The sequence below is a fragment of the Cydia strobilella genome, chromosome Z, assembly GCF_947568885.1.
Source record: "Cydia strobilella chromosome Z, ilCydStro3.1, whole genome shotgun sequence".
NCBI lineage: Eukaryota > Metazoa > Arthropoda > Insecta > Lepidoptera > Tortricidae > Cydia > Cydia strobilella.
In genome coordinates this window covers 51,291,923-51,306,319 of record NC_086068.1, presented here as the reverse complement: position 1 = coordinate 51,306,319, position 14,397 = coordinate 51,291,923, and the positions used below count along the sequence as shown (strand labels likewise).

The window sequence follows — 14,397 nt, the reverse complement described above, 5'->3', positions numbered from 1 at the left end:
ACGTACGAACTCGAACATGTCTTGCTATTTCAGTCAGTCTCCATCAGATATATCGGAGTGGCAGAGGTGCTCAAAAATATCTGAACACGCACTTAACGCCTTGACAATAGAGGCGTGTTCAGATATTTGTGAGCACCTTGGGCGCTCCGATATAACTCATGGCGACTGTACAAAAAATACTGAGGTTGACTGAAGTAGCATGACAAATACGAACGTTTCCGAGAATATACGATGGAAAACAATTATACACTACATCTGTACGTTACGAGAGTATGTACACTCGTCTACAGTTGATACATAAATTTGTCAAACAAATTATGTTACCATAAATTGAGTGAAGAAAAGACTATAACGTTATCACATTGAGATAGACATTAAAAACTACATGGCGATTATTATTATAGTTATAATACCTTCAATAAGACATGCAAGGATCCTAAAACTATTGGATAGTAATACTTCATTGTGAGAGTACATACTTAATACAATTTATTTTGTTAAATTCCATTCATCGATACCACTGTGAGAAATATCCGTTGCAGACTCCACAGAAGAAAGAGCATACAAAATACTAAATTCAAATTCGTGGTAAATATCGTGTCAATATTGGAATTGTCCACCAGCCCGCGTTAACTGTATCTATAGTTTGATCTTGACCATTTTCATGTTTGCATTAATATAGGTAGGTACAACAACAAATAGTAGATTGTGTCACAAGGGAGCAAAATGACATATTTACGGCGAGGGCGTACATTGAATCCTGAGCGTAGTGGGGGATTCAAGTGTTAACGCCCAAGGTGGAAATAATTTTGCTACCATCTGACACATACTGTTTTTCACATCACCTATGAGGAAATTGTTATGTTCCGATATATTAATTAACCTAAAAAATTGTATACAAAAAAAAAAAAAAAACATGTCCTAGAACAGAAAAGTGCTACTTTGATCCCCCCTAGCAGGAAGAAAAAGCACTTTTTCGAATAGGTGATGTGAAAAGTAAATTGTGTCATTCTCGGCAAATGGAACTTAGTACGGCAGGTGGATAAATACATACATACTTTCGTATAATACAATATTTAATTAACGGGTCTCTATTGTTTCCCATAAAGTTTTAAGTCATAATGTATTGTTTGTCCACATTTTCGTTAGTCAGAATTTGGTTTTTCTCAGAAACGCGTAACTTTTCAGGATTGCCATAAAACATACCTAACCTATCTATAGGATAAGCTTACGAAAATCCTGAAAAGTTAACGGTTTCAGAATTATGACTAATGATAATTTGACAATCATTACATTATGACTTTCAATAATTATGTCAAACAAAGGGATCCCTTAATTAACACATTCACTGCCAGCGCCCCGCTAGGTGAGTTCTCAGTTCGTAGAACAGGTGCTTTTCGCTATAAAGCGGATAAACCACCTAATCGGCTACGCCTTAGTTCGTAGCCTACGAACGTAGGTTATTTTAATGCACATAAACATTACTTATTGATATTTAGGAACCTGTAACGCAACTCCTGACTTAGTGGGTAAAATACTTGGTGCGATAGTATTTTTCGATTATCATAAAACATTAGGTACTACAAAATCAGCAATATGTTAAACAAATTAGTTGTTCACCTTCGTATTTAATGTACGATCCCCGACTGCCGGGTATATTACTAATGTTGGAGAAAACTCAGTAGTTACTACAGTTATAAGGAAATTACATAGCCAGAGACTTGATTCTTTACGGACGCGGCTCTTAAGGGTCTCCGGCAAGCTCGGTTCTCCATACAAACGTAGTTCCGCTCTCATTTTAAAACGACTAGCTAGATTGCTGAAACTTTGTACTTACAATAGGATAAGGTATATTTATGCCTGTAATTAGTTTATGTAGCTTCAGATACCATAGTTAAAAAAATACAGCGAATTTAAGTTTTTCATACAAAATTTGTTTTTGCTCTGTTTCGTTTGTTTTATAAACTGGAGCTATACAAACTAATTTCAGACCTAGATATACCTCATGTCAGTATATGTGCAAAGTTTCATTACAATCCAACACGTAGTTTTAAAATGAGAGCGGAACTACGTTTGTATTGGAAGGTGCAATTCGGCCGAGCTTGCCGGGGACTTAATATGATGCGTAGGATTCCATTTGGTTCGACCCGGTGTGCGGGAGTCGTGCATAAACAATACATAAAACATCAATTCGCTCCGTGCAAAGCGGGTGGTGGGGGAAGCGGTAACGATCGCAGCGCTTGATGTGGCCAAAAATGTGTATTATTTTGTTTACGTTTATAGCTTTAAAATTATACTTACGATAAAAATGGGTCACGATAGCTGTTGAAGATGCAGCAAACTGCAATAATACTGGACGAAACAGTAATAGTAAATTTTATATATTTTTAACGCTGTGCTAGAAATAAGCCTTTTATATCATATACTTTTATATATTTTAAACGCTGTGCTAGAAATAAGCCTTTTATATCATATAGCATTATTCCAGACTTAACAACGTAACGGCTAAACATTTTGTCTAGTCTATGTCAACACAGATTTTTGCTTGGATCGTAATAAAATAGTATGGCTAACAGTGTACCAACATTAGGTGATTGTAATATTAGTTATAATGACAGTTATTGAAAGCCCGTCAAAAGCATACTTTTGGCACGTAGGGTTGTCTGTCGTCTGTCACAACAGACATTGTGTTAAGCGGTTGAATATAAGTTTAATACTTACAAGCATCATACGTATCCCCCACGAAGTAGGCCATCAAAACATAATGAAACATAATTTTTTTCATGGAATTGGTAACGAAACAACAACGAAGAAAATTGACCTAATAATATAAAATACACAGATGGTTTTTGCTTTACTTAACATTAAAAATGAGAAGATTTCGCACATTATTCAGTGCATTATAGTAAATATTTACCTATTAGGAATAATCTTATTTTGTTGCGTTCATTATTTGACAGCGCCTATCTTGCTTCGAACGCTAGGCGGCGCTGCCATCGTGCACGGTCCCAATAGCATAGAGAAATGTAATTGGTTAATAATAATACGGGCCTATTATACATCAATGTTCATCCATTTTATCTCAATTAAGAACTCGAGATCATTCGTTTCGTTACACGTATTAATACTTTATGAGCTGACCTGCAGGTCAATTAAACCGATTTAAAAGTCAATTTGTTAAATATCTCATCCTACACGAGGCACAAGTCTCGCCAATAATATATATATAAGTAGGTAGGTAATTAGACGTTACCTAGGGCAGTTATCTTAAGTTGTACTGTTAGATAATAGACAATAAATAACAGATGAAGGCTCCAGCTTTACCTTAAATAAGAAACATAGGTGTGCCGATGAAATATGTATTGAAATTGCGGCACAGAATTCCGTTAGCATCATTAGATTAGGCATACGTTAATGGACAATCCACTTATATTATTACATATTTAGGGTTTAAATGAGTTTAGTGACAAAACGCATTAAAATATCAAATAAAATGGCACGATTTTAATCTCAATATAACCAACAAAAGTGCTAGTGTTCGATGAGTTACAACTTAGTAGTAGGTAAGTAAATGTAGTAATATAAAATTCGAAATATATTTCTAAAGCTTAATTAAATGGAACTTAAATCGTTTTAAAGTAGTAAAACTACTTTATTTGCTTATTTTCGAAGAGTTTCATTACATATAAAAATACATCAAGTATGTAACAGTAATACTATATACGAACAATGTTACTGACCATAAAATTGGTTAGATTAAATATAAATTACGAAAATAGGTATTATGAATACTTTCAACTTTATTAATACCTACAAACAGATTTAAAAAGACTAACATCAAGATACAGTCACAGTTATATATGTTAATAATACAAGTATAAAATGCCTTCATTTTTGATGTTGGTCAAAGCTGTCTTATACATAAGTATATGTGGTGGCCAGATATTTCGATCGATGATTTCATGATGTGGCAATCATTTTATGAAAATGATCGGTTGGCCACATCATTTCACTAGGTAATTAAGATGACTTCCCAAAAAAAAACTGCTTTCTTTAAGGGTTGCATTCTATTGTCCTAGATCTTTGCCCAATGTGTATTGGCGTCTCACATTTTGTTTTAATAAATGTGGAATACCACCCTTTGACAAAAAAGAGTTTACTTCCAAAAACAATAAAGTAAAGTAAAAATACTGTTATTACTAAACTTATTTAAAGAACGATAATGGCCGGTTCCATTGAACTATTTGGTGAATTGCCATAAAATGCGTTGAAGAAGTTTTACAGCCAAATATGGTTAGAATTTATCTTTTGACTAGAAAATAAAATATAACACAGCCAATTCTCAAATGTAGTTAGCGCTTATGCAGTCACATGAATGCCGATCATTCAATAGCTCGTTTTGGGCATTAAGGCGCTGACGTTCTTGAATTATATTTACTCAGTATAGTACTTATTAGTATAATCTCGTACTGGAAATTGGAGACCATGGAAAATGTATACAAGCAATGCACTTCTTTGGCTTCACGTTAATGGTTGAGCTAGCTGATTAGAAAACAAAGACATAAATTTCTAGCATCTGTTAGTCGGCGTCGTTTAGTTGTACATACAGGTTACATTTGTAATACTGTTTAATATTTAGGTAAGACACTTAACACAATCCATTCAGAAGCAAGATAAGTGTTATTTTAAATTAAAGGGGTTAAACCGCGTATACATATACGTGATTCAGTCCCGTTAACCCTTTTAACGCCAAAGACGTCCGCAGACGCGCACACTTACCGTTTAATATTGGTAAAAAAGTTAGCTGACGCCCCTCTTGCATGTAGTTGTGTACAGTTTACAAAAATGCAAATTATGTGAACATAAAGCATGAGGTTGGCAAAACTAGATAGTTTTGATAGACATGCCGAAGGGAACACTAACTTCACTAACGGGTGCCCAACTTCGTTAATAAAGTAAAATATAAAATTAATAATTTTACCAAGAAAAATATATTCAGTGGATTCACAATAAATGAATAGAGCTGCGTAAAATGAGTTTTAAAGTAAAAGAAACAATAATTTTAAAATAATCTGACTTCTCCACCCGTCCCCAACTTCGCCTAGTTATTTTATTGACTAAATCTTATGTGTTGAATTAAGTACTAAACGGCCATGATACAAGTTAGGTATACTGAAATTATGATGTAATGTTAGTTGCGGCGAAGTTATGTACTAAAGGCGAATTTAGGGGACGTATTTTTGCCAACCCTAATTTTCAATGAACAACAACAATGACATAACGAGGTTTGTTCATTAAACTTCAGCGAAATAAATAATGAATCTGCAAACCTTACGTCATATTACAAATTTCAAATATGGAACGTCTATCAATACACATTACTCACACAAGCAAAAGGGGCTTTAGCTAAGTTTTTTACCTTTATCAACCTCCGTAGAGTGTTATATAAAATAGTTGTGGCGTTAAAAGGGTTAAAACAATGAGCGAAAATCCTAAATAACTAAAACATATGTACACTATTCGAAGTTAACTCCATCAAGTATTACTAAATTAAACAGTCAAGCTCTGACGTCAAGTCTGAGCTAAGTCCATTGAATTGATCCATAGATATCCGAAGACAAGGGATATGTTTGTAGGCGTTGGTGGTATTTATAGTTCTTGAAGAACACTTTTAGAAACACGACTATTAATAATTAGCCTCATGCATGAAGTTTATATTTGAACGAAATATGTTTTATTCGGATGTTTGTTACCGTTATATCATGTTACAAATGCATTTCCGTTTTTAAATTACCATTTCATTACTTAAAATTATAAATAAAAAGTACAAAAATTTGCCCGCGAAAAGCTAGTGAGCGAAACGCTCGAAACGCCACGTGACGTCACGCGTTCGACAGATTAGTGTCATTAGTAGCAAACATCAGTTGGGCCGCCCAACGTGTGACGTCATCACGCTCTGTCGAATTCGCGCCAAAAATTATGAGCGTTTCAACCGCTCAATATTTTCAACATTTTAAATATTTTTTAATAAAATAATGTTAAAGTTTACAAAAGTATTTTTATCATTTCCGGTGTTCCAACGATATAAATTATGAATCCAAAAATAAAAATAAATTCATGCATGGAGCTAATTATGGCCAAGTTGTTACTATTACCGGAGTGCACGCTCTGTACAATATAGGGTATTTGACTACTAGTCTAATCAGTTTCTTTTTTCGAACTGTCAAAACGATTTGCTACTATGGAATTTATATGGAACGCTAGCATGTGACGTCACGATCAAATTACCTACTGTTTATAGTTTTATTACGGGTTTTAAAATAGAAATCGTGTTTAAATATAACTGCTGTCTACGTTTCTCTATTAATCTTCTGGTGCTTTATTTCTTGCATAGTGTAATTTTTTTTATATTAAATACAGTCAAATACCCTATTGTCACATTTCCTTTGTGCGGCAGCTTAAAGCTAATATAAGAAGTAGTATAAATTTACTAATGCGTACGTAGTGAAAAAAATACATATACGCTATTAATAAAAGTGGCAATAGCGAATTAAGGATAACGGACATTGCAGTGGCAGTGCTTGCTTTCAGAAATCTACGAATCAAACATAGTCATATAATACTGGTCATTATGAGGTAGTCGGCTTCAATTTTGAGTATAGAGCGGGTAGTCGGGCGGCAAAACGCTGATCACCTCCTTGGAGAGTTCCTTGTAGGTGGCCTCCATGATGCCTCGCACTCGCTCGATGAGCTCCGGCACGTCGTCCATGGTCAGCCCGGCCGTGGGCACCGCTTCCAGGCACTGTATTATGACGTGACCTGAAACGTGATATCACTACGTGTCATTGATACTAATCGAGGCAAGCCGGATTTGGTATGCAGTGGGACTATTGTTGCAGTCGCTAAACTTACTCGGTTATCACACTGATGCGGATCTGCACTGCGTTCCGGTGTGTGAATAAGACAGCGCCATATGTAGTGATATCTCGTTCGTACACTGGAGCGGCGTGCGAATCCGCATCCAATGTTAAGACCGCCTTATATTATTGGCGCACTGTGGACGCATTCTGTTTCCTCTAGAGTCCATAAAACAATACATAAATCAATCCAGTCTTTTGTCTTTGGAAAACGCTTTCAGGGGTTACATAGGCTATTTAAATTGTCTTTTTTGCTCACGAAAGTTAAGAGTATAGTGGATGATAGCTTCTTCATTCAAACGTAGTCCCTATTTCCTCTCTGGATATAGACATTAAGGAGAATATTTTTGCACAATTTAATGTATAATAACCATAGCTATACCCCTTCGTTTGTTTTTTTTTAGATTTTTTTAAACTGTTATATAGGTGTTACGAGTGTAAATATTTTTTAATTGAGAGCTCCATACATTTTTTTGGGAGACCCCAAACCCTAACTCTAAAAATAATTAAATAATCGAAAAAAATCAAACGAAGGGGCTTAATAGCTGTGATTAACATACTTACATCAAATCGTGTAAGAATATTTTCTATTGGATATTGGAAAATGGGGACTACGTTTGTATGGGGAAACAGTCGCGCGCGGTCGTCCACTTTCTTCTTAAGGGTATTAGAGTTAAATTTCTACTTGTGACCCATCTCGGCCAAAACCGCCCCTTATGTAGTTTAAACCTGTATCAAAATTTGTTGTTTTCAGTTTCACTAACTGACTGTCGCTAACAACGCCACTGTCCGTTAGCTATTTTATTTATTTTCGGAACAATCTTTAAAGCTATTTTATGAAAATGACAATCGCGCAAGGCCAGTCGTTTTAATTGAATAATGACACGCGTGTCATTTTAATATGACTTGTATACCTACTGGCGGCCATAAACATAGTATAGTATAGTAGTTATAGATCTGAAACCGAACGACCAGGGGTAAGAGAAAGACATATTCATGTATTGACAGGTTAATGTATGGCAGCATAATCCTTTTTCTCTTTCACTCTTATAAATTTCGGTATTTCGAAATCGCCTCCTACCTATGCTGCCATAACCCGACCATGAAAAAAAAACCCGGTCGGTGATAAGGACAAAGCATGGCACTATTTTCTCTTTCCTCTTATAGGAATCGCAATAAGACTATCTTTCTCTATCAAAGAGTGTCAGGCCCTTGCTGGCGGCAGTACTGTATACAGCCTGTACCACGAATGCATAACGATGTACCTAGTGTTCAAAAATCTCGACAATGGTTTATCATTCAAGGCACAGGTTTTATAAGTGTGTGTAGTTTCAGTAAAACTACAATACTAAGGCAAAAAAATGTTTGATGGCATTCTTAATTGGATCAGTTTGTTATGCATGTTGAAATGCAGATCGCATACAAACACTTTTATGACACTTTTATTAACATAATGATATTACCTAAGGAATTTATCAGCAAATACCTCATAATTATTCTACTTAGGTACTCAACAACATAGGTTTAATGTCATAAATAAAATGCAATTTTGATAATGAATGTCACATTCGCTCACATTGTTTTCTAAATAAGGTATAACGTTATGGCCCTACAATAATATAATATAATATATTAGCAATGAAACAAGACATCGACAATAACACGTTTTCGCAAGCGGCGGGCAACATTCAATACAATAGCGGTACATATATCGCAGTCACCAGGGACCAGGGAAAACCTTCTAACTAGCTGCACATGACGTCCACACATACATAAATACGGCGGTGGAGCGCCGAGTACATAATCCAGAACATGGTAATTTGGTAATCATCATTTTCGACACATGTTTATTTTTATAACACATATATTTGTATAGAAAATAGTGGCTGTAACTTACGAATTTAAGGTACCTACTTAAGTATGTAAGTAGAAACTCGATATCATAAATAAAATGGGGCATTTTTTACGAAATGGGACCTTATTGTCGATGGCGCTTACGCCCCACAGCATCGAGCGGCATTGTATTTATATCGGAGCATCGTTAATAATGGCGTAAGCGCCATCGACAATAAGGTCCCTTTTTATAGAAAATAGCACAAATGAAATCAAAATTTCCTTATAGTTTAAGCCTTAAGGCAATTTTTCACGGACAAAATGGTAATAAACTTTCTTGATATTTCCATACATAGGTCGGACGGCATATAAAATTTTGTTGGTAAGATTGATTATCATAGGGCAAGAACTCTTGGAATTGTATATGTACGTCGGCCAAACAGTCGGAAAGACTGTTGACCTCCTGTAATGGAGTAGGTATGTTTACAAACGCAAGAGTTTGAAGACAAACGACAAAAGAGTGTAATTTACCTTACCTTATTATAACAGGATACTGATAGTGATAGGGATGTTTTTACCTTTGTTGAAAATGTACTTCGGCCTGTTGATGAAATAGTATGGCGAGAATATGACGGGGATGATGGGCACTTGCGCAGCCACGGCTATATTAAACGCTCCCTTCTTGAACGGCAGCAAGCTAGTGAAGTCCTTATTCCTGGTGCCTTCGGGAAACAGCCATATTTTCGTCTATAAATCAAAGAATTCAAAAGTAAAAATAGGGCCATCAATCACGTCAGAACATTTGGCACACCAGCGCACATTAGTGAAACAAGCGCCATCTATAGGACTCGTGCGTACAACGCGAGCGCGATCAGAGAACACATGTTCGTTACCAAGCAGAACCGCTACTTTCGTGAAACAAAATGTTACCGATTTATTTATCTTCTACGATCTACGGTTTTTATTGTAAATAAGCAAAACATTATATAACAAAGAAAACAATATTTTAATTCAAAATAAGTAGGTTGGTACATTATATAGTAAAATGCGATTGCTGGACTAGTTAGACTATCCCCTTTCACGCAAAATAGGCGCTAGTCGTCGAGTTGCGGAAACCGGCCCCTATTACAGTACAATGGGAGTAACAAAGAGATGGTTCGGACTGGAACTAGGAATTAAATACTATTTCTTGTAAGAATTGTGGGTCAAGGTGAGGGCATCGGTTCGCTGCGGGACTCGAACTGTAAATTTAACATAGTTTTTGCTTTCAAGGGCTCCAATAGTTATATGTAATAATAATCAATTCATTTACTTAAACTTTATTGTACAGTAAAATTGTACAAAAGGCGAACTTAATGCCAGAAGGCATTCTCTTCCAGTTAACCCCTTAATGGATCAATCAATGTTGCCAACGGAAGTTAGTTGCGCTTTTATTCATGAGTGGCGGTTCTTGGTTATCCTATGTACCTATTCAAGCGCAACCTTGACGGCCGGCACTATCGTCTATCGCCGACGACTAAACCGAGTTGGTGCCACAAAATTTATCTTGACACCAACGAACTGACCCACTAGTAATGTAGGTAGGTAGGTAGGTAGTAAGTCAATGCTACAAATAGAAACAAGTGTACACGCGGCGATGTGTCATTTGCGATTCGAATGGCGTGTTTTGCTGATGACTACAGTCAATCAATGTAGGTATGTAGATTGAAGGTCAGAATAATAAATGCCTGTAAAGCCACATTTGTCTGACGCAGCGTGCATCAGACAAATGTGAACGCAACTATAATATTAAATGTATGAAACCGATATGCGTCACGACACAACAGACAAATGTGAACCGGGCTTAACACTACACTGTTGCGAATTTTAAGACGTGTCTGGGAATAAAGTATAACTTTTTGAAACTTATTTAAATAATTTATAATTATTTTAATACTCTCACATTTAAAGAAGTATATACATACTTTTTTTAAACCTATTTAAATAATTTATAATTATTTTAATACTCCCACATTTTGTTCTGGTTAAGTCGGTGTGGACTAATTTTTTTTATGTTGAGCTTTTTTACCTTCTGTCCATGGGAAAGAATAAATACCTACAGGTACTGCGTATAAAATGGTAATAATCTGCTTCCTAGAAAAACCGAGTTATTGGTTGAGGTATGATTTTAAAGAAAGACTTTCAATTCGCTTTAAACTCAGGTTAGCTTTATTCTTATATTTTATAAACCTACATGCTCACCTTATTTTTGATCATAATATCAGATGTCACTTGGAGTGTTTTGTAAGCATCTTTTGGGTTGTTCCTGTCAATAAACACCACCCCGCACAGATATGCTGCCAAGCCGAAGGGCCACACATAAAATAACTCTTTACGGGCCACTGCTGCAACTTTGTCAGCTACATGCCAAATGTTGAACATGCCTGAAAAATTTAGCAAGAACACGTTAATATGTGTTGGTAGGTAGTAGGAACTTTTAGGGCACAATTACACTTACTATACTTATGGTTAACAAAAAGAAGAGTTATAAGAAGTTTATATACTTATGGCGTTATTCATAAACGTGTTACTGGCCTGAATTAGATATGAACCGTTTGTCTTTATCTGTCATTCTGACTTATGTATTTGTAAGAAAGGGTAAAACATAATTTAACTAAATTAGGCCTGTAAAGTTTTATGAATCAGGGGGTTTCTTTTAAGACTGATCAAGCGTCATATGGTTAGGTACTCGTATGAATAGACATAGTTTAATAATTTATTTTATTAAATGTCTTCTCATACCTAACTATATGTTTCTATTTCATGGCTGTTTAAAAAGGCATAAAATAGAAACACATACATAGTTAAAAAAGTTTAGTAGTCCTTAACTATACATCAACCTTATACACTCAGATAGGATTTTTTAGACAGCTTCCTCGTAGTTTTAGCCCAAAATAGTTGCAGGGTTTTCGGAACATTGTGGTTCCCATTTTGGAGCAAATCAGGACAAAAAATTGAGTGTTCCCTATTACATTGCTGGCACCAAAGTTATGTCAGTGTGCACATCAGAAAGTTTCCACAATAGCAAAATTTTCATCAAAATATTCTCATATTTTTTGTATGTGGATCGACTTTTTCCATTCCCAAAACGAAAGTTTTCCCCTACTTCCTGTGAAATTTTAATGAAAATTCGGACTTTTTTTCCTGCTCTGGAAACTTTCCGCACCTTGCGTATCTGTATGTCAGTGTGCCTTTCACCTCAATCACCACCACCAGGAAGTGGATTAAATTTAACAGACCAACTAACACCAGGGCAAGTGACAATAAATGAATGTGTGTGCAATGCTGTAAATAATGTACAGAGGCAAAATGAGTAATTAATAAAGCATCGAGGTTTACCTAGGACATCAATAGTTGACTGATGATTAGACACTATCACCGCTCCACGATCCTCTGCCAACACTTTCCCATTTCTTAGGTGCCACTTAATTTCAATTACTTTTGTTATGTGTTTAATAATTGCAACAGAAAATCTAAAACATTAGTAAGTTGTTAGGTGGAAACGGGTATGGGGAAGTGGAAAGTACTTTGGAATAATTTTAAAAAATGAAATAATTCTGGAAATATAATTATTATAATCATCATATATTATTGTCAACTTTCTTGAAGTGAACCTTCTTGCCTTAAATGATAACCATATTTATATTAATAAATAAGTATAATTTCCAGCATCAGCATTATTATCATTAAGCAATAAAATTACCTTAACCTAAAAATATTTTATATAATGCTCATAAATTTTTCATTACTTTGACCAGACCATGGTGGTTAATAGGTTCAAGCCAGCACCATTTTAATTAGATTTAATGTTTCATGAAAGGAATCAAGTTTGGTTAAAATGAATTAAGTATATCATAACATAATTAGAAACTTAAAGATAGCACAAGAATTAGTCTATGTAACCTTTTAAGTGGCAGGTAAATGGCAGCCAACTGCCACTTAAAATGTTGCTTGAAAGTAGTATTCCAAGCACTCAATCTAACCGTATGCCATAAAATAGGTTATAATAACATGAAATATCAACAAAATCATCCTCGTAGCACTGTCCTGGTATTTTGCCACAGCTCGCTCGGGGAGGTGGATGTTTGCTACACCGAAATTAAATGGGTACATGATGAAAACAAAGTAACCAATTTTTTCTCAAAAATTAACCCAAGTTTTCATATTCTGCTCATTCTTTGTTCTCATATTCGATTATGTAACTTACTTGCAAATATGATTTTATGTTTGCTTAATTTAATTTAATTGTATAACATCACATGGATGGCAGTGTATTGAAAATGCAAAATATGATCATCAGTTTTTTCCCAGGTATTTATGGGTTCCGTTTAGTACTGGGAGTTTATTTACCGGAACTCGCATGCATATGGTGCAAATCAATGCCAACTTTGATTACTTTCTCTCATGAATGCACTATTTAAGTTGATATTCATTGCAGTTTTCGTAATTAGAAGATACATACAAGATCATACTCACAAGATATTTTTCACGTTCTTCGGGTCTAACATGAAGAATGGCATCAACATTAACGATATGGTGGAGGTCCATACGTAGTAAATAAGAAATTTCAATTTGAACTTCACGAAATTAGGAGTCTCAGAGAGCAATTCTTTAAGGACATAAGCCACCGTACTTATTATAAATAAATAAATCGCTATATCCCACATGTTGATATTTTTCTTTCCTCGTTTCGAACTCTAGGTACAGTGTTATCCAAAATTAGTTTACTGTGACAATATAAATGTATGACTAATGCCCATGAGTTTAATTTCACTGTTTGTACCAATACAAGCGGGCAAGCGGTATCTTGACTTACCGAGCAGGCGAGCTACTCTGAGTCAATGAGTTAAGGGTAACCCAGAGGAGGACAATTTTTCGCCAATCTGATTAAATTGTCATTAGGCCGTGCGGACTCAAACGCCAATTTGGCTCGCTGAATTCGAGCGTAGATTATGACCGATATTGCCGATAAAATGGGGTACGGACGCAATAATACCAATTTAAAATTAGTGAAAGTGGCCAAATTGGCGTTTGAGTCCGCCCGGTTTGATTTGATCGGACAATTTAATCTTTAATCAGATTGGCGAAAAATTGTCCTTGTCTGGATAGGCCTTTATATCAATCGTCTCATACCACAGAGTAGACAGAAAAAAACACGCTTAATTTTCGAAATTTTCCTAAAGGGCGCTCCAGACTACGCGGCGCGAAGCCGTAAACGCGAGTGTGGAGTCGATTTCCCTGATTAGCGAAGTAGACTCCACACTCGCGTTCCCGGCTTCGCGTCGCGATTCGCGCACGAGTGTGGAGGGACCTTATAACTGATGGGTGCAAGGGCCTGACACTCTTTGATAGAGAAAGATATTCTTGATGCGATTCCTATAAGAGGAAAGAGAAAATAGTGTCATGCTTTGTCCTTATCACCGACCGGGTGGCATCATAGGTAGGAGGCGATGGCAAAATACCGAAATTTATAAGAGTGAAAGAGAAAAAATCCTATACTGCCCAAATTTTATATGAATATTCTTTCTCTTACCCCCGGTCGCTCGGTGGCGCGTCTATAACTACTTGTATATATACTATGTCTATGGGTGGGCGTGTGAGAGAGACA

General features: G+C 35.7%; 1 protein-coding gene across 1 annotated transcript; it reads right to left on the bottom strand.

Moving 5' to 3' along the window:
- Positions 1-1,445: 1,445 nt before the first annotated feature.
- LOC134753969 (1-acyl-sn-glycerol-3-phosphate acyltransferase alpha-like) lies at positions 1,446-13,595 on the bottom strand. Its single transcript, XM_063690009.1, has 5 exons — positions 13,266-13,595; positions 12,129-12,262; positions 10,992-11,173; positions 9,329-9,497; positions 1,446-6,819 (listed from the first exon to the last, which is right to left on the bottom strand). Exons 1-5 carry the CDS (start codon positions 13,454-13,456, stop codon positions 6,647-6,649), a joined length of 849 nt encoding a protein of 282 aa, XP_063546079.1. The 5' UTR covers positions 13,457-13,595; the 3' UTR covers positions 1,446-6,646.
- Positions 13,596-14,397: the final 802 nt, after the last annotated feature.

Coding starts and splice junctions, on each gene's coding strand:
- LOC134753969 (XM_063690009.1), bottom strand. CDS start 13,456: ATGTGGGATATAGCGATTTATTTATTTATAATAAGTACGGTGGCTTAT. Junction 12,263..13,265: donor AAGAACGTGAAAAATATCTT/GTGAGTATGATC, acceptor CTAATGTTTTAG/ATTTTCTGTTGCAATTATTA. Junction 6,820..9,328: donor GAAGTACATTTTCAACAAAG/GTAAAAACATCC, acceptor ATCACGTTTCAG/GTCACGTCATAATACAGTGC.